Below are 23,383 nucleotides of genomic sequence, written 5' to 3' on the forward strand. Positions count from 1 at the left end.
ACTTGGACTCTGTTCTGAGGTCTGACCATTTTTCCTTTCTCAAGTTTGTGTGATCTGTTCAACCTAAGGCATCTCAGCTGCTGAGAAAATCCATCTCATGGTCCAGAGATGTTTATTTACCCTGGGGCAGGGTTGTGCCTGCCAACAGTTGGGTGCTTTGGTCGAGTTTCCAGTTGCCCTGCCCTTCCCTCACCCTCTTTCAGGTGTCAAAGCACGTGGTAACCTGGACTGGCAGGTGTCTGTTGAGTAGGGGAGCAGTCAGAGCCAAAGGAGCTGAGTGGCCTTGGCAAATAATCTACCTTGGGCCAAGCATTCTGAACCAGATTCAGGAAACACACTTTTTGGAATGTTTATCTTATAGATGTTTCTAGCAGTCTTCCCTGGTCAGACAGGAGTGGGAAACCCCGCCTGCGTCATGTCCTTCCTGACCATTCAGGGTACATAAACTTGGGAGCAGCCCTGAGACATCCTGAACAGGAATATTTCACCTCAGGAAACTCCTACACAGTTGGGCTTCATGGGCTACATGTGGCATGTTTGGCAAATGTGGGCAGAAATGGGAAGCTGCTGGAAGAAAAGTAGGAAATTTGCAGAACAGAAATGGAACTGATCAACAGGGGAAGGGAGGGAAGTGAGTGGTGAGTGCTGGGACAATCCTGCCGGGGCTACAGGTGTGGCAGAGGGGGTCCCAAAGGAAAGTGGGATGGGGTTCTTTCTGGAAGATTCCCACAGCTACCATGTTCCCTTAACCCTACCCTGACTGGAACAGATGAGTTCTTTGTTTGCAGAAACAATGCCAGCTCACAGATAAAAACAGAAAACCCCCCCATGCGTATGTAACTTATGAAGCTTATGTAACTTTAATCCCCACACATGAAAGAACTTTTTTAAGGAAGTAGACTAATTAACTTAGGAATGTAGATGCAAAATTCTGTATAAAATATTAGCAAATCAAATCCCAGAAGAAAAATACAACATGACTAACTAGGGTTTGTTTCAAGCATGCCAGAGTAGTTCAGCGCATCACAATTCATGATAACAGATTAGAGGAGAAAGGTCTTATGGTTTTAGCAATTTATGCCAGAAAAGCATTTTGGGGAAAAACCCCAAATATTTCCAATAAGAATTACATGAGTAAACTATCACCAGTGCTCGTATTGACTGTTGTCCTCTGTGAGGCATGGATTCATCCAAGTAATAAGTAATAATGACAGTGGGTAATAAGGCAAGAAAATGTAATAAAAAGGAGAAATGCAGCTGGACGCGGTGGCTCATGCCTGTAATCCCAGCGCTTTGGGAGGGAGAGGTAGGCAGATTCCTTGAGCCCAGGTATTTGACACCAGCCTGGCCAACACGGTGAAACCCTATCGCTACAAAAAATACAAAAATTAGCCAGGCATGGAGGCACGCGCCTGTAATCTCAGCTACTTGAGGCAGAATTGCTTGAGCTCGGGTGGCAGAGGCCGCAGTGAGCCAAGATCGTGCCCGTGCCATTGTACTCCATCCAGGGCAATGGGAGTGAAACTCTGTCTCAGCAACAAACAAGGAGAAATGCTGAAAAAGAGGGGAAAAAATATGGCTTGGTATACAAGAATATACATCTAAAACACCAAGGAGATTCTTTATGTGGGCTATTTTTAAACAACAAGAGAGAAGAGTCAGGATGAAATCCAGAATAAACAAGAAACGGTTTACTGTTTCTCCTGTGACTCTCCTCCTGCCTGCAGCACTACCTGACCTGCTTCAGTGGCACAATCGCAGTGCCCTTCCTGCTGGCTGATGCCATGTGTGTGGGGTATGACCAGTGGGCCACCAGTCAGCTCATCGGGACCATTTTCTTCTGCGTGGGAATCACGACTTTGCTGCAGACAACATTTGGATGCAGGTGAGATTGGGGTACTAATGGGGGATGCCAAAGCCCCCGAAGGCGTTGAGCCATGCCATTTGCCTAGGGCTGTTTGCAAGGACTGAATGGAGGCGAGGGAGTGTCCTAGTGTCCGTTGGTCCCCACCCCGCAGTACTCCTCCCAGTCGCTCCCTCTCTTGGTGAATGGCACCACCACCACCTTCCCCTACCCAGTTGTCCCAGTTGGAAACTTAGCCTCACTCTCCTCCCCCCGCCCCCTTGGCAAGTCATGCTCGCTCCCCAGCACCCCTCTGTGCCCCCATTCCTTGAGTGTCCCACTAGGCTCCCCACTGGCTTCCCTGCCTCCAGGGCACTGCTCTTGGACCCACTTTGTGCCCCATACTCAGTGCCATCTTTCTACTTCCGCACCCTCCTCAGGGTGAGCCATACTGCAGCTCTCCTCCCTTTTTATACACCAGGCTGCACCTAGCTTTTAGGCTTGTCCTTGCTCTCTGCCCCACCTCCATTTCCAGCCATGCCTCTGAGCCCTGCCTCCTGCCTTTCCTGGCCTCACTCCTGAGGGCCCGCTGTCTACCCTCCTGTGCGTCTTCTCCCCACCCGCCTGGCACACACCAGCTCATCCTCCAGGCCCAGCTTGTCCTGCCCTCCGGACTCTGTGGAGCCCTTTGTTGTTCTCTGAATTCCCACCTGTGTTCATCCTTCCAGTGTGGCCTTTATTCCAGTTTGTCCTTTTTGTTTCTATGCCTTTCTCCCCATGGTGCTTCCTCCTTGATGCCAGGGCTTGGGCTTGTTCATTTTTGCATCTCCAGCTACCAGCTTAAATGGATGTGAAGCTGGCAAAGGAAGGAGAAGAAACGTCCTTTCCTACCTTCCTCCCTCCTCCTGCAAGCTTGCCTTTTCCTCTCCTTTCCTGCTCTTCTACCCTCTTCACGGTGCAGCCTCTTACTTTACTCCAGGGCACTGTTCAGGGGGTGAAGCCTGCTCTGGCAGGACTTTCCTGAGTTCACTGCCAGCTCTGATTCTTGCTCCCTCAAAGACAGGCTAGGTAAGGTCTGGCCCTGCCTGTGGGGGAAGGTGGGTGTGGGCTAAAGTCAGGGACTGCATTCTGATAAGTGAGAATCCTTTGGGACCGCAGGGTTGCTTTTACACAGCAGAGGGATAGGGGAGCCTTGGAGGGTAGTGAGCTCTTAAGGTTCCCAGATCTGAGCCCATGCTACCCTGCCCACAACCACCAAGCTGGGCCAAAGGGAGGAGGGTCTCTTCAAGCCCCCCAGAGGGTAGGGCAGGGGTATCACTGACCGACTAGGGGAAAGAGATGTGGTCTGGGCCTTCCAAGGAGGGCTTAACCTGGCTGGCACCCTGTCATTCTTTGGGTACAGCATTCAGGACTCTGTACTTCAAGTCCAGAGTGCACGGCAAAGCTTTTGTTGGCTGACTCGGGACCCTTATTTTGCCCGTGGAGTGCTGTTCTCTGGAGAAACATTCTTTTTCTAAACAGCTGACTTATCTGTGGATTTGTAAGCACCATCCCCCTGTGAATTTGGTCAGTGTTTTTCGTTGAGCATTGTGGTTTGACCTGAATAGGGAATGAAAGCCGTCTTTATTGCAGTAAAGTATGCACCATGTGCAGCTCTGCCCCAGCTTATGCCAAGGAGGCCAGGCCTTGCCAGCAGCTGAGCCTAATGGGCACAGTTGCCTAATGGGACACAGAAAGGAAGGCCTGGGGGCACTTGGGGTAAATACTTTTGGTCATGGAGGGTATGATCTTGCCCACTGTTGGGGCACAAGACCTAAATGGAACAACCCAGGTCAGCATGGTTCACCTCCCTGCTGGCCTGGGGAGAAATTTGAGTGGAGTAAGAACAGGAGAGGGATTTGACACCCTACTGGGATGGCTCAGGGACCCAAAATGCAGAGCTGTGGTCTGGAGGAGGGTGTGTTTCTGTGTGCCCCGTGCCCATGAGGCTGGGTGAAAGCAGCCTTACTTGCCATGTTTGTGAGGAGTCAGAGTGAGTCCCCCATGACCTTTGGCTGTGCAAGGAATGGCAGCCCCACCCACCCCTGCTTCCATCCTCCCCACAGTGTGGCCATTTGCTTAGTCATAAATCAGATGGTGCTGACTAATCACATCAGCAACTGTGTGCTGCTGGGCAGCCGAGGGTGTGTTGGGGGCTTTGGTGGGGCATTGGGCTTGTGGTAGGGGTTTTCTGTGATTGTTGGGATATGAGTAGTACCCGTGCTCTTAACCTGGGCAAAGAGGAAGAGTACTGGCTCAGCCCTGCAGATATTCAGTGACTGGTCTGTTTAGCAGGTGTGGGTGACTGGGGCCTGGCCGTAGTGGAGAGCAGCGGTGACATTGAAGTACATGACCCATAGCACGAAGGGCAGCACCATCAGGGAGACGCAACGCATCCTCCAGGAGACATGGTGGGAGTCCTGGAGGAGGTGATATCTGAGACAGGCCCTGTAGGCCCCAAGGGCTCTGGCCAGGAGGGCTGAGGGAACAGCTTACATCCCAGCAGGGGCAGGAGCAAAGGCAGGAGGTCACAGCCTGGCATGATCCCTCTGACCATGCACACAGAGGCCAGGACTTGTGCCTTATCAGTAGACACAGGGGAACTTCAGTGGCTTCATTAGCAGGGGACACCGTCTCTGGGGCTGTGCCAGGGGACACCGTCTCTGGGGCTGTGCCATGAAGGATGTTACTTGGTTACTAAGCATAGGGGGTGAGGACCTTCTTAGGGGATCAGTGGCATCCGTAAGAAAGGTGACATGGGCCCAGGCAAGTCTCAGGGGTGTGGGATAGGGCGGAGACTGCTGGGACTAAACTCATCCCCCAGTCTTACTCTTCCTCATTCTGGAAGTCCCTTCCTGATTTGAATCCTTAGCTGGAAAGAGAAGCAGCACGGAGTGGAATGTGCTTCGTGTGTCCTGATGAGGAATGTTTCTGAATGTATTTTACATGTGAAAAAGACATGGAAAAAAAAATCTTTCTAGCTAAGCGGCTTAGAGAGAGCCTTTGGGATGGGGGAGGGGAGCACCCCCACCAGCACCTCACGGGGCGGCCGGGCCCTCCAGGCTGGGGGGTGGGGGGTTCTTGCTGTGAATCTTCTTAGCCTGCAGTGCTGTGTGCTACCTGCACCCCTTGCTTCCTCTCCGACCAGCAGTTGGGCAGTGAGCAGGGGCTCAGGTGGGGGCCCCTGCTCTGCAGGGCCTCAGACTCTGCAGATCTTCTTCTGTGTAGGTCCTGGGTGCACTTGGGGGCCTGGTATGTGGGGGGGCTGCGTGTCTGAGGCAGCGAAGGGGCACCGAGGCAATGTAACAAGCTGCTGTTTCCCTCCCTGACTGGCCAGTCACCATCTGGGGGCATGTTTCCTGCACCCCATGTTCGTGTGTCTCCTCTCCTCTCATCCCCCACGTCTCTCCATCCTCCATCCCTACCTGTTGGGACTCAGACTCCTCCACCCTTCCTCTTCCCATCTTTGCACTGGGCCAGAAGAGGCCGGGCTACCTCATCAGCTGCACCACCTCTCACACCCTTGCCACAGGTTTTCTATGGGTTTAGTGAGAGAAGAGCAGAAATCCCCAAAGTGGCCAGCTACTCCATGAGCATACGCCCTGTTCCCATCCAGCAGAGCAAAGTTGGCAGCCAGACCTCAGGAGGGTGAGGTCCCCTCGGGTAATTGGACTCCCACATCTTACTCAGGACAGCACTGTTCTAAGGGTGCTCACCAGGATCAATGCTGCCAGCGCTGGGCGCATGGCCAGTGCTCACAAAAGTCAGGTTTTGGGATACTTTTATGGAATTCTAACCCCTTAGGCATCAGAATCTACAATTCTGAGGTTAGAGAGATATTTATAGCATGTGGCATTATGGAAAAGTGACCCCTCCAGCCCTGTTTCCTTTGTGAAAATCAAAGGATGCTTCTTCCTAAGATGTCCTGGGAATGATATAGCTTTTGTTTTAATGAACTTATTGTGTTTTTGTAGATTATTATTTTTCCTGGAATACTTTTTGGGAGTTTTTGCAAATGAAAATATGAGCTCATATTTTAGACTTTTACTTTTGCTAGTTGCTTAGATAGATCCACCATAGGCTGTGAATTATCATTTCTTTTAGACTTCTGTGTTTATTTTCTGCTCAAAAAAGGATGGAATAAATAGATAGAGCAGTTGGGGTAGAGGCTGTGAGTGGGGAGCAAGGTGGAAGGAAAGGCAGGCGCAGCTGAGGGTGCAGGCCTGACTCCCAGCAGCACCCTGCCGGAAGGGTGGCAGATGGCCTCTGTAGGCTTTTTTGGGTTGTTTTTGTTTTCTGAGCAGCTCACCACTCATTTCCTTAGGCTTAGAGCAGCAGAAGGAAAAGTTTCTCATGTCCAGCTTTTATGGTTTTTAAGGCACAGTCTCAGACTTCTCCAGCTGCAAGGTAGTTCCCCTGTTGTGTTTCAGTTCCGTATCTGCTTAGCGTGTTTGACTGCCTCTTGCTGGATGTTGAGGGTGAAGGGAGCCTGAGGAGAAATTATGGCCTGTGCCCTTGAGGGGTGGGCCCCCTATTCTGCAGAAGCGTCTCGAGTACAGGAAGAAACAAAGTGCTATGGTCAGGTCATCCCTCCTCGTTTCACATGGGCTCTTGATCTGAGTGGAATGCTATCCTGGAAACCTGTTTCATTCTATAAAAAGGACCAGAGTTGATGGCAACCCGTGAAGGTGAAACAGATGTGTGTCTTTGCAGACCTCATTCAAGCACAGAAGGCCCACTCTAGGATGTCACAGCATGGGGCACGTTTCCCAAGGCTGACTGGCCAAGGCCACATGAAGCATGTCTGGGTTGGCAGGCTGCAGGCCCTTCCTTCGCTGCACATCTCTCCCGGCATCAAAATGATTTCTTTTCCTCCAGGGGCTGTTGTCTTTTTGCATTGAAGGTTGTGGGTTTTAGCCCTAGTTGTCATGGACTTAGGAGGCTTTGGTGCTTTCCAAGCCTTTGTTCGGGGAAAGGCAGTTCCTCATGGGTGCTACTTCCCTCTCCCTCTCCCTCCCTGCCTTTTCCTTCTCCCTCCTCTCCTTTGACCTTGATCCCTTGAGCTTTGCTTCAAGGAGGTCTTCATTACCGAGTTCCCCTGAGCGAGGTTTCAACAGTTCTCATTCTGGTTGGTCTGTGATGTCAATTCCAGCTAACCCTTGTTCTTGGTAATAGTAGAAAGCCTTTAAAATCCAGAGAAATCAGGGCAGGGTTGTTGAGGTGCTGCAGCCTGCAGCTGTCATTCTTTCGTGGCACCTCCAAGCTTCCCAGAGTTCCCACCCCAACCCTTGGTGTCTCTAGGGTCCTCCGAGACCCTGCCCCACTGTCCCAACACTGTCTGTCCCACAGGCTGGCAGGAGAGCCTTACAGTGTTTAAGGGGCCACCCCCAGCCTTTCAATCCAGGCCTCTCTTAGAGGCATCACTCTGACCTCTCCAGCAAAATGAAAGGTAGGAAGGATGTCCCCTCTCAGAGGAGCCCCTCCTGGCCACACTCAGGCCTGCTGTAAGCACACAGCACATTGATGTGCTGAGAAAAGGTAGCGTTTGGCCAAAAGCATCATTGTAGCTGGTTTAGGAACCTGGTCTCTAAACAGATTGTCTGCTCTAAAGAGAGAGAGTTCCTCTGTCTTCTATCCTGTCAGGTTCCTGGGGTCCTATTGGAACGTTGTTCATGATATGTGTTCACTGCCTACAAGGAGTGGCTCCAGGAGACTTTAAGGTCTTACATCTGAGGACTTTGAACTCATGACTGTTTATAAAACTTAGAAGCATGGAGGGATGCAGTGATTAGATTGGGGCGGGTGAGGCTTGGACCCCCTCTCCCCACTTCTCTTTATATGTATTTGCATTGGGGTACAAGTGTAATTTTTAAAATTTTTGAGCCACTTGAAAGCAAAGTTGTAGGCTGGGCAAGGCGGTTCAGGGCTGTAATCCCAGCACTTTGGGAGGCTGAGGCAGGAGGATTGCTTGAGGGAGTTTGAGACCAGCCTGGACAACATAGTGAGACCTTATCTCAATAAATAATAAAAATAATTAGCTAGGTGTGGTGATGTGCACCTGTGGTCCCAGCTACTCGGGAGGCTGAGGTAGAAGTATCTCTCGAGCCCAGGAGCTTGAGGCTTCACTGAGCTGTGATCACCCCACTGCATTCCAGCCGGAAGACAGTGTGAGAGCCTGTTTTAAAACAAACAAACAAAAAAGAAGTAAAGTTGCAGATAGCATCATGGCTCACCCCTACATACTCTCCTAGCAATGAGCAATGACGGTGTCTCTTACGCATCACAAGAGATCATTTATCACACCCAAGGACATTAACAATCATTCCGTCACATCATCTCATATGCAGTTCATATTTAACTTTTCAGTTGTCCCTAAAATACCTTTCACAGTTACTCCCTCCCTAAACCAGTAACCTTCATGTGGTGCCTTTGTTTGTTGTGTCTCTTTGCTGTCTGCACCTTTTCTTCCCCACATCATCATCTTTTTTAAAAACTTCCAGAACTGATGTCTCATGAGTGTCCCATGGTCTGATTTTGTCTGATCGTGTCCCTGTCGCATTGTTTGATTTGTCCCACAATCCCTCTCATTTGTTGTCAACCAGAAGATGGGGCTGGAGGTGTGATTGATTTAGGGTAAACATTTTTGCCAAAATTACCATGTAGGAGATGTCAAATCCTTTGGATTCTGTCATGTCAAGCAGGCACATAATAGCAGGCTATAGGGTTTGGGGCCCAAATAAAAAAAATTTACCACCCATTTAACTAAAAAAGAATTATTGTACATTAATGTGGGAATCCAGGCCAGGCATGGTGGCTCACACCTGTAATCCCAGCACTTTGGGAGGCCGAGGGGGGTGGATCACCTGAGGTCAGGAGTTGGAGACCAGCCTGGCCAACATGTGAAACCCCATCTCTACTAAAAATACAGAAAATACCTGGGCATGCTGGTGGGTGCCTAAATATCCCAGCTACTCAGGAGGCTGAGGCAGGAGAATCTCTTGGATGTGGGAGGCGGAGATTGCAGTGAGCTGAGATAAGGGAGACCAGTGAGAATGCAGAGGCAATGACCTTGACTGAGAGTCTCTGCTCTGTTCCCCCCTGCCAGCTGCACTGGAGTCCTTGAATTCAAAGGCAGCTGGGTTCCCTTTGCATTATTCAATAGTCATGTGACTTTGGACAAGCTCTCTCCAAAGAGGTCTCTCCAAGTCCTGTTTCCTCAGTGGTAAACTGACAATAAGATTGTTAGTGAGCCGGGTGTCATGGCTTATGCCTGCAATCCCAGCACTTTGGGAGGCCGAGGTGGGAGATGGCTTGAACCTAGAAGTTCAAGACCAGCCTGGGCAACATAAGGAGACCTTGTCTCTACAAAAACGTCAAAAAAAATCAGCCAGGTGTGGTGGTGCACACCTGTCCCAGCTACTCGGGAGGCTGAGGTGGGAAGATTACCTGAGGCCAGGTCAAGGCTACAGTGAGCCATGATTTGCGCCACTCCACTCCAGCCTGGGTGACAGAGCGATACCCTGTCTCAAAAGAAAGGTTGTCAGCATCAAGTGAGATGATGCCTGGTACCTGTCCACTCTCACTGGCTGACTCTTTATCTTAGCGAGCTCCCTGGGAGGGAAGGAGGCAGGTAGTACAGCAGTTGTGCAGTGAGCAAGGGCTGGGCAGCCTCGTGGAGCAACGCGGACCTGATGAGTGCAGCAGGGTTCGGGTCAGCCACACTGCCAGTGTCCCCAGTCAGGGTGGGTCCACTGACCCTGGAGTCTGTGGCAGAGGCTGTCAGAAAGCTGTAAGGACGTTTGATCCAGCCCCTCCTGAAGCCTGAGTGCCTCTTGCCTGAGCCGAGCTTGTTCTCTGGGGTGAGTCTACTCGATTTTGTTCCTGAAATTCTAGCTTTTCTGGGTGGTCTCCCTTCAGTTACTACACCCTTTCTATGTTTGCTGGTATTTGTGATGTTTCAGGGGCCTGGGAGTCCAACTGAGTCCTCTTGTTGCTTATAAGTTTAATGAATTTAGTTCTCTAAAACTTTTCTTCTTCAACTGTCAGGTCCCACTTGCCCCAAACATATTTCCCTGTGCTCTGAATTGCTCATCCTCCTCCTCATGGCCTTCTGCTCCTCCCCACCCTCCCATTCCCTCCCCTAACCCCAATTCTTTCGTTTTAGGCAGGTGACTGCCCTGGCAAAAGCAGCCCTACACAGGAGTGAATAGTACCAAATAGGGACGGAAGCTTTTTTCCTGTTTTAAATTTGGGGAGTTTTTTCAACATTTGGCGTGACTATGGTGTCTTAAGGAATATGTTATCGTCTCCCTGCCTCCGCTGCCCAAAACACTTGATAGATTGATAGACATAGTTTTTTTAAATGTCCCCTCTATTGAGGGACAATAGACATGCAGTAGAATTCAGCCTTAAGCTGTGTAGTCAGTTGAGCTTATACCGTACACATGGTATAAGCTCACACAATCACATCACCATCACCACGATCTACAGAGAGAGTACAGGCTACTTTCCAACAGTTCAACAGATCAGTGGATGGATGAATGGATGAATGGATAGATACAGTAAATGATAGAACATGTTATTAATTAAGAAAACGTTTTCTTTGACACATTATGTCTTTCTTTTCTTTTTCTTTTTCTTTTTTCTTTTTTTTTTGGGGGGGGGCAGGGATGGAGTCTCGCTGTGTTGCCCAGGATGAAGTGTAGTGGCGTGATCTCAACTCACTGCAACCTCCGCCTTCTGGGTTCAAGCGATTCTCCTGCCTCAGCCTCCCAAGTAGCTGGGATATAGGCACCCACCACCATGCCCGGCTAATTTTTGTATTTTTAGTAGAGACGGGGTTTCACCATGTTGGCCAGGCTGGTCTCGAACTCCTGACCTCACATGATCCACCCCCGCAGCCTCCCAAAGTGCTGAGATTACAGACATGAGCCACTGCGTCTGGCCTTGCTTTTCTTTAAAAGTACTTGGTACACACACTCCTACTGGTAGATTCAATAATGAACCTAAAGCTCCTCAAAGCCAAACCTGTTACATCACTTAGGGATTATTTTTTCAAAAATTTTTACTGCAGTTTTACATCTCAAGTCAATGTTCATTTGACAATGCAAGGTTTTGTACCAACTTTGGTTGTTGTCTTGGTAGATTAAGGAAGCCAGGCACAGAGTATATATGGTCTGTGTTGGTGAATTTTGTTTTTGTTTTATTCATTTTCATTAAGTTTAGTTCTGGGCAGATACAGTTTGTACCTTCATGGTGCTTCCCATAGAAACCATTCATCAGCTTTTAAACTTTCTCTGATGGCAGCAGAGGAGGACTGCAAGCCCCCCAGCATCTGGAGGCATATCTGGGTGAATCATGAAAACCCATGCACATTTCGCCCCCAACTCTGAGTGATTTTAATCTAATCATATCTCTCTTCCAAATTTGCAGTCAAAATCAACTCATCAGAAAGGCTTAACCTCTTATTTTTAGTTTAATAGAATTCCTTTCTGAGAATATTTGTAAATAGCTCCTTCAATTTATTAAGTATTCATTGGTGCTGGGGATACATGGTGGGTAAAGATGGTGGGTGAAGCCTATTGAGGGACCCCCACCTCAAGATTGTGATGGGCAGGACAGCTCGTGGGGAGTGCACCAACCAGCACAGACAGCAGCAGCCTGAGGAACGGAGCAGCTAGAGGCTGGGTGCATGTGGAGACCTGATTCAGGTTGGCTCGTCATGTGAGCCGATGCCAAAAGGAGTTAAAAAGCAAAGACGTAGAAAAGAAAAAAAAATAGCAAAGACAATGCACAGACATGCCACAGCCTGTTGAGATGTCCTCTGTGGCTTGGTTCCTTCCAGACTGAGAATAGCTTCTGGGTTAAGGTCACCCCTCCCAGTTTGCCTCCAGTGGCCCTTTCAGGGCAGGCCCTTCACTGGTGTTCCTCTTGCTGCAGGAAGAATGCAGGGGGCGTTTGTCAACCGGTCCCCACTGACCTTCACCACATGAGCTCCCTGTGCTTTCGCCCAGGTGGAGAATCTGCAGTCCTTTGAGGGTTCCTGGGTCTGTCCTGTGGCTCTTGTTTTGCACCTTTCCTCTCTCTGCCCTCAATATCCATAACCCTCACACACGTGGCAAAGCACTTCTCATGCTTTAAGACCCACTCAAGTGACTGCACCTGCAGAGCTTCACAGCATTTCACACCGTCACATCACTGCCCCTCATATGTGACCATAATTAGTGTCTTCTTCACACAGCAAAAACAGAAGGGCTCAGGGTGTGTTTTCCGTCTGTCTGTCTATAATTGTGCCGACGTTAAGCAGATACCCAAGAATGTTTATCAGGTGACAAAATGATAAATCCCTTTACCTGGCACAGGGGTTTTCAGTCTCATTGTTGAAAATGCAGATTTGGTGCCACCCACCCCTGAATCTGGCTCACCAGGATGAGATGCAGAAATCTCCACATTTAACCAGCGCTCCCAGAGAATCCTGAAGCAGCATCCTGGTAACTTGGGAGGTGACTTGCAGAAACCTTGACAAAATGTCCCAAGTTATAGGGAAACACATTACAGATTCAAAGGAGATCCTGGAATATTTATTGGAGAAGGTGATATTTTCTCTGTGCTTTAAATGACAAATTAAAGCTGAACTCGTATGAAGAAGCTGGTGAGAGACACCAGGCTAGAAGCAGGGTTCAGGTTACCTGGGTATCAAGCTGGACATAGGGGTCCTCTAGCAGGGTTTTGAATAAAGTAAGGACTTGTGGAGGTTGCTTAGGTTCTTCTGCCGTCCTGAGGCAGGAGCACGACATGGGATCTCCTCATGACAAAGTTGCTGGTCTGCTCAGGATTTTGTTTTTTTAAACTAATACTAGTGACCACTATTAACTGTGAGAGTTTGCAGCTGCAGACATCCACTGCCTCTTCACATATTTAAGATATATTTTCCCTGTAGACAGATCAGAAAAACTTGCTTTGTAAAAGGCCAACAGTAAATATCCTGTGCTTTGTGTAAATATCCTGCTGAGCTCTACTGTGGTAGCGTGAAAGCAGCCATAGACCATGAGTAAATAAATGGCTGTCCTTTGTTACAGTACAACGTTACTTACAAAAACCAGTAGCATCCCAGATCTGGCCCAGTGGCTGGTTTGGCAGCGCTTGGTGTAAAGAAAAGCACAGTTCACTGTATTTCCTTTCCACTCATTAGTACAAAATAAAAGAGCAGGCAGTCTTCTTGGCCTGGGGAGACCCACCTGAGTGCCTGAGGTTTACGTGGTCACATGAGTGCAACAGGAGCCGTGTTGTGGGTGCAGAGAGAAGAGCTGAGAATTGACCAGCATCACACTGGGCAAGCACCTGAAAAAGCCATTTTTTCACCTTCAGCTGTTTTCTTAAAAACAAAGTTGGTTTTGTTAATTGTGATCTACGGAAGCTCTCATTTGCTTAATGTGTTCAAATGCTCTTGTTGCAACTGTCCCTAAGAATGTTTCAGTCAAGCCAGTGACAGAGTCCACACTTAGTACTGGCGTCTTAACAGCTTGTGTCAGGTGGCATTGCCTGGCTAGATGGGAACACATAATGCTGGCATGAGCAGCCCTTTCAAGATCATCTCAGGAGACGTTTTTTGTCGTCGCCTATTTCAGAGGAACCCAAGGTCCCAGCAGCATGCAAATACGCGAGTGTCTTTGCAGCAGCGCTCTCGTGACTTTTAGTGCTAGTTAAGCCATCAGATGCTCGCCCTGAAAGGTGCCCAGTTCAGATGCTAAGGTCAGGTTCAGACTGAGGTCCAACTGAGGAGTGGAAGCCAGATCCAGTCTTTCCTTTTGCCATTTCCAGTGACTTACCAAAGTAGTGTGATGTGTGATGGCCATTCCTAAGGATAAAATCTCTAAACGCAGTTCACTATTCGTATTCCATTGCCTTAGGATGCATTGCTTAAAATCTGAAACCGTAGTAAACCAGGTGGCATTTGGACCATTCCTTCCATCCCTAATTACATGCTGTCCTTTCAGTACAGTCCTGAAAATTTGTGCTTACGGAATGCTTAGAAGTCAGTGTTTTCCCCTTGACGTACATTCCCACTTCAGGTGACCTTCACTTCTGCTATCCTCTGCGCCCCTATGGCAGGTAATTATAACTGGATGGTTGTTGAAGGGCATGCCCATGGGAGTGGCCATCAGCAATGCATCTGGTGTGTACAGTGTAGCCTGCCTATGTGCCTTAAAGCCAGCACCCTGCCTACTCTGGGTTGATGTCATTGCATGACTAAACAGCCAGGAGAGCATCTGTAACAAGGAAGTCTTGAGCTCACTGGCTCAGAATGGTGTGTGCTGGGCTCTGGACTTGCCTCGAGGCTGCTTGTCCTTTAGCCAGAGCCAGTTCGATTTCTCAGTCCAGCTCCTGTTTCACTGTGGGTAGGACTCGCTGCCAGACAGCTCAAAGGGAGGGATGCTGGGTCCCTGTCTCACTGGCAAGGCTACTGACCAGGCTTCCTGGGGCATTTCAGGATTTGGATGTGTGAGATTTCCCAGCTCTGAAAACAGGAGGAGCCAGTTTAATGTTTTACCATCAAAATTATATGAAAAATAGTGATTAAGTTTTCATGCTAACCCATAAAGCCACTTTAATGTGACTTAGCTAAAATGCTGTACATTTCCATTAAAAAATGGTCTTTTTGAATAGCTAAAGGCTTCATGAAGTCAATATGAAAATATCTAAAATATAATCAAATCATATCATTTGAGGATCTCTGCATTTCGTTTAAGGATGTGGGCAGCAAATTTAACGGAGATTTCTGCAAGTTTTCTCGGCCCTTTAAAATATGTTAGAATACCTTTAAGTATTTTTATGATTAAGCAGAATATTTATTATATCTGCTATTGTGTTGTCCTTGATCTGTGATTAGGGCAGGTTTTGATTCACAAAATGAAACAACGGAAGGATTTTTTTTCCTATGATAACCGATAAGAATTTAAAGGGAAGAGGAGGGAGGTAAAAAAGCAGAAATACATTGAATGTTTAAAAGCTTTATAAGCTCAGTAGGAAAGAGGGAAGCCCAAATGCCTGCAGCCCCCCACCTGCAAGAGGAAAGGTGGTGATGGCAGGGACCAGTGTTGGGGTGTTGGCACTGACCACGGGGCCTACCCTGGAGCTGCCTGGGTGGGAGGAGAGTGGCAATGGGGAGGATGAGGAAGTCACTGGCTGTGGCTGCATGGCACAGGAGACCTTTGCAGACTGGGGCTTTTTCTTCTAGGTGTGCCTGCATTTACTCATGTGCTGTATGTCTATGGAAAAGACTGTTAAGCTGTCAAATAGTGAACTACTTCGGTAGTTCCTGATGCCGTGATCATGGTTTTGGTCTCGTTTCTTTTAGGTTACCCCTGTTTCAGGCCAGTGCTTTTGCATTTTTGGCCCCTGCTCGAGCCATCCTGTCTTTAGATAAATGGAAATGTAACACCACAGGTAATTGCAGTTATTTCCACATATGTCATTGGGGTCCTTTAAAGCAGGTGTAAAGGGAGGCCTGGACATGCTGCCCTCAGCAGCGCTAAATTCTTTCTGGAATTAGGGACAAAGCACACAAACCCACAAACAGCTTAGAATGCTCCAATCTGTGGATCGTGTCTGTCTCTCTCTTTCTATCCACTTGTTCATCCCTAACCCTAGAGCAAGAAAAGATCAGAATTGATCTCATTTCTCTATGTTAATGAAATTGACAAACAGGGGAACGGAATAGAAAAATATTTGTGCTATTTTTCTGCCTCTCTCTTTCAGTGGATATTATGACCCACCAGTAATCACCTTCTTTGCTGCGTCAGCATCCCTTCTCTGAAACATCTTTGCTTTTTAAGGATCTGGCTACTGTGGTTTGCTGCAAATGACTTTCATTCCCCTTCCTTAGTGATTGCAAAGATCCTTAAGGAACCTGATAAGGTCAGGAAAAGATAGGGCATTTGAGAAAATCAGAGTCAGACCTGTCCTCTCAAAAATACAATTACATTTTGACCTTCTAGGAGCAAAGTTTTCCAGCCTTCATTTCCTTCCTTGCTCCTAGGGGTTACTTTGTGACCATTGATTTGATCTGGAAACTGGAAAAGACCCTCTGTTTTATCTAAGTTTTTCAGACCTCAGTCCAGCAACCTTGCTGTCGGGCAATTTCAATGAGGTGTGTGCAAAGGTTGGTTTTTTTGTGTGAGGCTGGTGCTAGTAATGTGTATCACCACTTCAGTTAGCTTTTGACAATTTGGGGAGCTCTCAGTCGATGAATTCATTTGGTTAAATTAACGTTTGAGGATCCACCTTTCAATAAGATAAGTTGTCCTGTTGGAGGTTGAATTTTAGGGATGGGATTGACATAAATATAATAAAAACAGGGAGAAGATTCTGCTTAAAGGGTAAAATGAATATGCCATATGAGACATCAGTTTCACTCCAAGAAAAACTTTGTTTTTGTTTTCAAGATGTTTCAGTTGCCAATGGAACAGCAGAGCTGTTGCACACAGAACACATCTGGTATCCCCGGATCCGAGAGGTAAAAGACAAGCATTCTCTGCTTTTGGCGTCTTCATGTTTCTTCTCAGCTTCACTGTTCGTTTACCCAAGAAATCGCAGTTGCTTTTACTGAGTGCTTCTTTTCTTTTTCAATTACTGATAATGTTTATTTCTCTTGTTAAAGTAAATGTAGTTAAGCAACACTCTAAAATAAAGCAATATGGAAATGCTTTGGGCAACCAGAAGGAATGGTTTTCTCCCTCCTGGACACCCACAGACCTGGCCACTCACACCCGCCAGCAGAGCTAGCTGAGGTTCGTGGCTCACTGGACGGAGCTACAGAGGCTCATCATCGGCAGATAGAATTGTTCACTCTGGCCTCAGTGTTTGCCTGTGTTCGTTGAAAGAACTAAAGATACTTGTCTGTCAAAGTGCAATTGAACAGAAGCAGACAGGAAGTACGGCTGACAGTGTATTAATGTTTTCCCAAACTTGTGAGATAATTCACCATCAGTTCAGAATGAGCACAGATGTGGCCATTCTGCACACTGAAAACATCCCTTTAGAATTTTTGTCAATAATACTGTCTTGTTGATGTCCTGGGAGTTGCTCATTCTTTAAAGCTGAGAAACTTTGTGCTGCAGTGTTCTTCTAAGGCTGGTCTTAAAATGTTGTGTTTCTTCAATGGGAATTATAAATTTTTGCCTGCATCATTTAGCAGTGGAAAAGGCATATGGGCTTTGTGTCCAGGGCCTATTTCTGTAATACACCTGTATCAGGAATGCAGGCCCCAGTTAGCGCCCACTGAAGTTTCTTGTCAGGTCCTGGGGAATTTTCCAGCTATGTCTCCCCAGTTAGGTGATATAATAACTTGTTGCCTTGCAGAATTATCAGTTGTGGTTGCGGGTGACATTCTGAGTGTGCAATGTACGAGCAGCTCATTCTTGTGTCTGTGCCATCTCTTGTTGCAGATCCAGGGGGCCATCATCATGTCCTCACTGATAGAAGTAGTCATTGGCCTCCTAGGCCTGCCTGGGGCTCTACTGAAGTACATCGGGCCCTTGACCATTACACCCACGGTGGCCCTCATCGGCCTCTCTGGTTTCCAGGCAGCGGGGGAGAGAGCCGGGAAGCACTGGGGCATTGCCATGCTGTAAGTGGAAACATCTCCCCTCGTCCCATCACTGTGGGAGCAGCCTTTAGGAACATTCACACAGACTTCAGGAGATCATGTTTTGCAATAATAAGAATGGTCTGACAGTTTCAAATTTATTTGCCTCATGCTAGGGAACAGTCAAAGGGTTTTTGACCCAGAGGTTGGAAATTGACATGCAGTCGGGGTATTACAAAGACAGATTTAGCAGCAATATGAAGACGGTGGGTTGTAAGGTTTTAAGCTTTGGTAAGGTGGTGGCGCCATTTGTTCTTGACTTTTGAGGTCTTGCCAAGTCTCATGCACATGAATTGACATACTGAGAAGCCAGATTTTTATATCATGAGACTCAAAAATGCTTCCAGATTGACAGCGGTCTAGAGTATTTCCAGAGAAGTCGTAGGAAAGATCTGTTGGCATTGATGATGTGACTCTTCTACCCAGGCCACACCGGGCTCTGCACTCCTGGCGGTGGGTGGGTGAGGGACATGGTTTCTGCCAGGGTCCTGCTAGTCAGTGCCTGTCCTTTCGTATAGAAATCACATCCATCAAAGATGCTCCTTGCCCTTTAAGTAAAGTTAACACTTTGTGTTAATGAAGACATGTGGGAATATGATAATATCACTGATGATTAGAGCTGCAGAACTCTTGTGTAACACAGATTCCACATTCTCTGTGTGTCTACAGAGCATGTGTAAGAATTGATCATATGCAGGTATATGCTTCCATTACACTGGAATTTAACCAGCCAGTAAAATTCCTAAAACAAAATAAGTCATCACATATGAGAGGATTTTTCATTTGTTTTGTTTTGTGAAATGTTCTGCAATTATTTAATAACAGGTGGTGTTTATTGATCTTTTACTATGCATCAATCCTTTATATAACACTTGTATAGAAAAAATAAAATAAAAAATTTAAAAAAACACTTGTAATATAGTATCAGAGAAAGTACATCCTACTGTTACCCCATTTAACAGCAGAGGACACTGAGCACCATGAGGTAATGTTATTGCCCAGAGTCACAGTAAGTTAAGTGGCCAAGGTGGGTTTCAAAACCCAAGTGTTAGAAATTAACCGGAACCCATCACACTCAATCCTGTTCTGTATATTAGAACATGATGTACAAATAAAGTGAACCATAGCAGAATTGTTATCTACACATTACAAAGTGAACCATAGCAGAATTGTTATCTACACATTACAAATTAAGGTGTGTGAAAATATCAAGTTTTTTTCTTCAAACAAGGTTGGAAGGAGGCATACCTCATACATGAGCATGAAGAACATGAATACCCAATCATCATGCTTATCCAATTTGTTTTTTTTTTTTTTTTTTTTTTTTTTTTTTTTTTTTTTTTTTGAGATGCAGTCTCGCTCTGTTACCCAGGCTGGAGTGCAGTGGCCCTATCTTGGCTGACTGCAATCTCAGTCTCCCGGGTTCAAGCAGTTCTTCTGCCTTAGCCTCCCGAGTAGCTGGGGTTACAGGCACCAACCACCATGCCCGGGTAGTTTTTGTATTTTTAGTAGAGATAGGGTTTCATCATGTTGGCCAGGCTGGTCTGAAACTCCTGATCCATCTGCCTCAACCTCCCAAAGTGCTGGGGTTACAGGCATGAGTCACCATGCCCAGCACAAAATTGTTCTTAATATTCTCATTTTGCCAAAGGTTGTTTACAGCATTCTTCACACAAGCAGAGGTGGGAAGATGGCATGTAAGAATGTTCTTCCAGCGAAATTTAATTAATGTCAAAATGGATAAATTGTAGGTATAGTACAGTAAAATTAGAAACCAATAGCAAAAGGTTAAACAAAACCCCCAAACCACTTAGAAGCTTAAAAAAAAAAAGAGTGTTAAAAATCACTCTCAGGAAATTGAAACTTTACAATTAATTACTGATAGCTTAGGAAATGATGGCAAGAGCAGCAGTAGTCACACTTAGTAGCCAGAGTTGTTCTCAAGGAAATCCACAACCTTTAAAGCAAATAGAGTACATGAGGAATTTCAGTAGCTAAGAAAAGAGGACAAAAAAATGAACCTAGTAAAAGCAGGGGAAAAGAACTAAAGATACTGAAAATGTGAAACAAATAGAAGCAATACATCTAAAAGCTGGTCTCTTGAGGGGAGAAAATCCCAATATACACAAACTTCCGGCAAAGCTAAGCAGGATAAGAGGATGCCTTTGCATATAGATCTGCCACAGAGCTAGTCAGAGGGAGCTAAACTGTTACCTCCCCCCAAATTAAAACAAAAAGTAAGAAAATAATGGTTTTCAGAAAAGCCTAAGTAACCAAAATGGACTCAGTCTTGCTCTTACCTCTAAGTATTGGAGCATCTCTGAACTTGGTCCTGCCTGACCCCTTCTCTCCATGCACTTCCCCCGAGGAGATCTCACCTACTACATGGTACCCACGCATCTCCTTGATGGTGGATATTTCTATGGAAACCTGTAGTTCAGACCCATGAACTTCAGACTTACAGATCCAGCCCCCAGCTTGCCCTCTCCACTTGCTGTTACACAAGACATCTCCAACTGTAAATGAACAACAACAACAAAAATCCCCAGACTTTTGATTCTTTTCCTGCCCGCCCCCAAACCAGTTTCTTCTGCCTTCCTCCTTTTGGTAAATGGCACAGCCGTGCTCCCAGTTGCTCCAGCCAGAAACTATCTGCTCTTGAGTCTTCCTTTTCCCCCTCCCTCACACAGCCCCTCCTGCCCTTCCTCCTCCAGAACAAATTCTGAACCTGTTCTCTTCTCCAAGCCTTCACTGTTGCCTCCCTCTGGGAGCCTCAACCTTGGCCATTGATTCCTCACTGCCCCCAGTTTTTCCCTCATGTCTCCCAGGTGTCCTCCTCTGTCCCCTCCTTTTGAAACATCAGTTAGACATAAGCTAGAATTCTGGAAGCTTTGGGGTCTTCTTGTTGTTCCAATGTCTGGAGCTTCATGTGCTGCCCTTGCTCGGTCTGTGTGCATCTCTTGGCCTGGACACCTGGGGCCCCTTTGCTCTGGGCACCCAGACATGCAGAGATGGGACATGATCTTGAACTATTTACATGCCTTCCCCCACTCCACCCTTACCTGTCTCTTTCTGGAACTCTTCTTGACTCCTCCTGGACCCTTCCTCTTTCCTCTCCTGTTTTCTATCTCTTGGTTATTTTCTCTATTCGTGGGAATTCTCCTTTGCTTTATCTCTTATTCCTTCTGCCAAGACCGTCGTTTACACTGTGATGTTTTTTCAGTTTCCAAGAGCTCTTCTGAGTCCTTGGGCTGTCAGCTCTGTGAGGGCAGGGCTTGTGCTCTGGACGGGTCACCTTGGTACCCCCAGCACCTGCCCCTCCCATGGCTGAGCTAGCACTCAGTGAGCAGGTTGTGAACGAATGCAAGGAAGCTCAGGAAGCCCAGTAAAACCATGACCACAAGAGCGGCCAAGACAGTTGTTGAAGGACTCTGATTCCTAAAAGAATCCCTGGGCCCAAATGGTTAGACAGTGAGTGCATTCAGTTTTCAAGGAAGAGAGAACATATGCACCGTTTAAACTGTTCAAAGCTCTTTGAAAGGAGGGAAGGAAACTCCCCAGCCAGTCTTAGTGGCAAATTCTGACTGAACTAATACAAAAGGAGAACCATGGACCATCTTGGGGTTTTGTTAAAAAACAAAAAAATCCTGAGCTGATGGATGTTTGGGGCACATTCCAAGCTATTAACCCCACGTTCAGATGTCTTCAGGTAGCATGCCAAAGTTCAGCATCATTCTCTACTGTAAGACTCCTTGCAATCTTTAAAAATGCAAGTGTGCAGAAGAACCTATTCACCTTCAGAAAAGGGTCTTCATATCCAGCCCTGTCTTAAATGCCACATCTCTAAGCACATCTTGGCAGACTGTTCCTTAGAACGTTGTTTGGGAAGAGGCTGCTACAGATAACACACTGAAAGAATAATGCATAATGTGTCATTTCAAGAATTCACAGATGATCAAATATTAGAAAATGTGTTGAAATCGATCGTGACTCCATGGTAGATTTTATTTTTAAATTTTCAGACAGGGTCTTGCTTCATCACCCAGGCTGGAGTGCAGTGGCGCAATCTCATCTTACTACAACCTCTGCCTCCTGGGTTCAGGCAATTCTCATTCCTCAGCCTCCCAAGAGTAGCTGGAACTACACGGTAGATTTTATTAGTAAGCTCTTATTGATAAAAAACCATGGTACTAGTCCCTTCCTTTTAATTTTATTTTTAAAATTCAACCTACGTTCTTGTTGTAAACTTAGCAATGTGAGAATAGAAGGATTTTTTTTTGGTGAGGGTGCAGGGGGGAACAGAGTTTTGCTTTTGTTGCCCAGGCTGGAGTGTAGTGGGGCAGTCTCGGCTCACTGTACCTCCGCCTCCCGGGTTCAAACAATTCTCCTTCCTCAGCCTCCTCAGTAGCTGGGATTACAGGTATCCACCACCATACTCAGCTAATTTTTTATATTTTTAGTAGTGACAGGGTTTCACCATGTTGCCCAGCCCATGATCCACCCACCTCAGCCTCCCAAAGTGCTGGGATTATAGGCGTGAGCCACTGTGCCCGGCCAAATAGAAGAATTTTATGTGTAAGATAAAAATGCCTCATACTTAAATGATGAAAGACTCAAACCAGTCCTGTCTTTTGAAGTCAGGAAATTAAGCTTGTTTATTATCACTGGTATCATTTAAAGTTGTTCTACATATATACTAGTCAATGTATAAAACAAGAAAGTAAAATAATGTGGATCCATACCACGAAGGTCAGAGAGGAAAGTGGTTGGTGACTTGCCTGCAGAGGAATTAAATACATTCCACAGCTTCATAAATAATACTGTGGTCCTGGGACAGGGATAGACATTGGTAGAGCAAAGTAAGAAGAATGGAAATCGAATCAAGGAAAAATAAGTATTTGGTATAGATGGCAGTCATATTTGAAACCAGTGGGGAATGGACAAATTGTGTAGGAAAAACTAAATAATTATTTTGGGGAAAAAGTTAGACTCCTAAATACCAAATTATGTTTCAGTTATATTAAAGACTTAAATATACAAAATAACCTTAAAAGTGCTGGAAGAAAACCTAAATAACTATTTAATCCTAAGGGAATGAAGATCTTTCTTAAAGAAGATATGGAAAAGAGAAAGATTGATAGATTTTACTATTGATGCATTTAAAACATCAAAAACCACTGAATTAAAAACAAATCTGGCACAGTGGCTCATACCTGTAACCCCAGCACTTTGGGAGGCTGAGGCAGGCAGATCACTTGAGCTCAGGAGTTTTCAGCCAGCCTGGCCAACCAACATGGTAAAACTCTATCTCTAATAAAAATACAAAAATTGGCCGTGTTTGGTGGCAGGTGCCTGTAATCTCAGCTACTCAGGAAGCTGAGGCACAAGAATCACTTGAACCCAGGAGGTGGAGGTTGCAGTGAGCCAAGGTTGTGCCACTGCACTCCAGCCTGGGTGACAGAACAAGACTCTGTCTTTAAAAAAAAAAAAAAAACTGGGAAAATACTTATAAAAATGTCACAGAAAGGCTAATGTCCCCAACTTGTAAAGAGTTCTACTGGTTAAAAGTGAGAGGATCCCAGTGGAGTAATGGATGAAGGGTGTGATAGGAGTAGCCATTTAGCAAAACAGGAACACTACACCTAGCTGATTAATGTGTGAAAAAGGCTTATCCTCCCAATTTGTTAAAATGTGTATTAGCCACATGACTCTATTGGAATTGAGAGTGAATAAGGTTGTACAAACTAAGTCACTCCAATAGAGATAGAGGTTAGAGATGGATCCTCAGGGGAGGGTGAGCATGGCCAGTCAATGGCTGCTCTTCCTAGCACAGTGCACAGTGCATTGGTAGAATC

At 46.5% G+C, this 23,383-nt stretch overlaps 1 protein-coding gene across 6 annotated transcripts in view; it reads left to right on the plus strand.

Annotated features, from left to right (window-relative positions):
- The window catches only part of SLC23A2 (solute carrier family 23 member 2), a 139,303-nt gene that overhangs the window by 90,904 nt on the left and 25,016 nt on the right, over window positions 1-23,383 (plus strand). For all 6 annotated transcript variants that reach the window (XM_037736914.1, XM_017524005.1, XM_017524007.2 and 3 more), the window contains 4 exons: window positions 1,728-1,885; window positions 15,240-15,328; window positions 16,327-16,397; window positions 17,329-17,510. In XM_037736914.1, the coding sequence (XP_037592842.1) occupies window positions 1,728-1,885; window positions 15,240-15,328; window positions 16,327-16,397; window positions 17,329-17,510 (500 nt within the window). The remainder of the gene's footprint in view (window positions 1-1,727; window positions 1,886-15,239; window positions 15,329-16,326; window positions 16,398-17,328; window positions 17,511-23,383) is intronic.

Source organism: Cebus imitator, unplaced genomic scaffold (assembly GCF_001604975.1).
Source record: "Cebus imitator isolate Cc_AM_T3 unplaced genomic scaffold, Cebus_imitator-1.0 Scaffold31, whole genome shotgun sequence".
NCBI classification, from domain to species: domain Eukaryota; kingdom Metazoa; phylum Chordata; class Mammalia; order Primates; family Cebidae; genus Cebus; species Cebus imitator.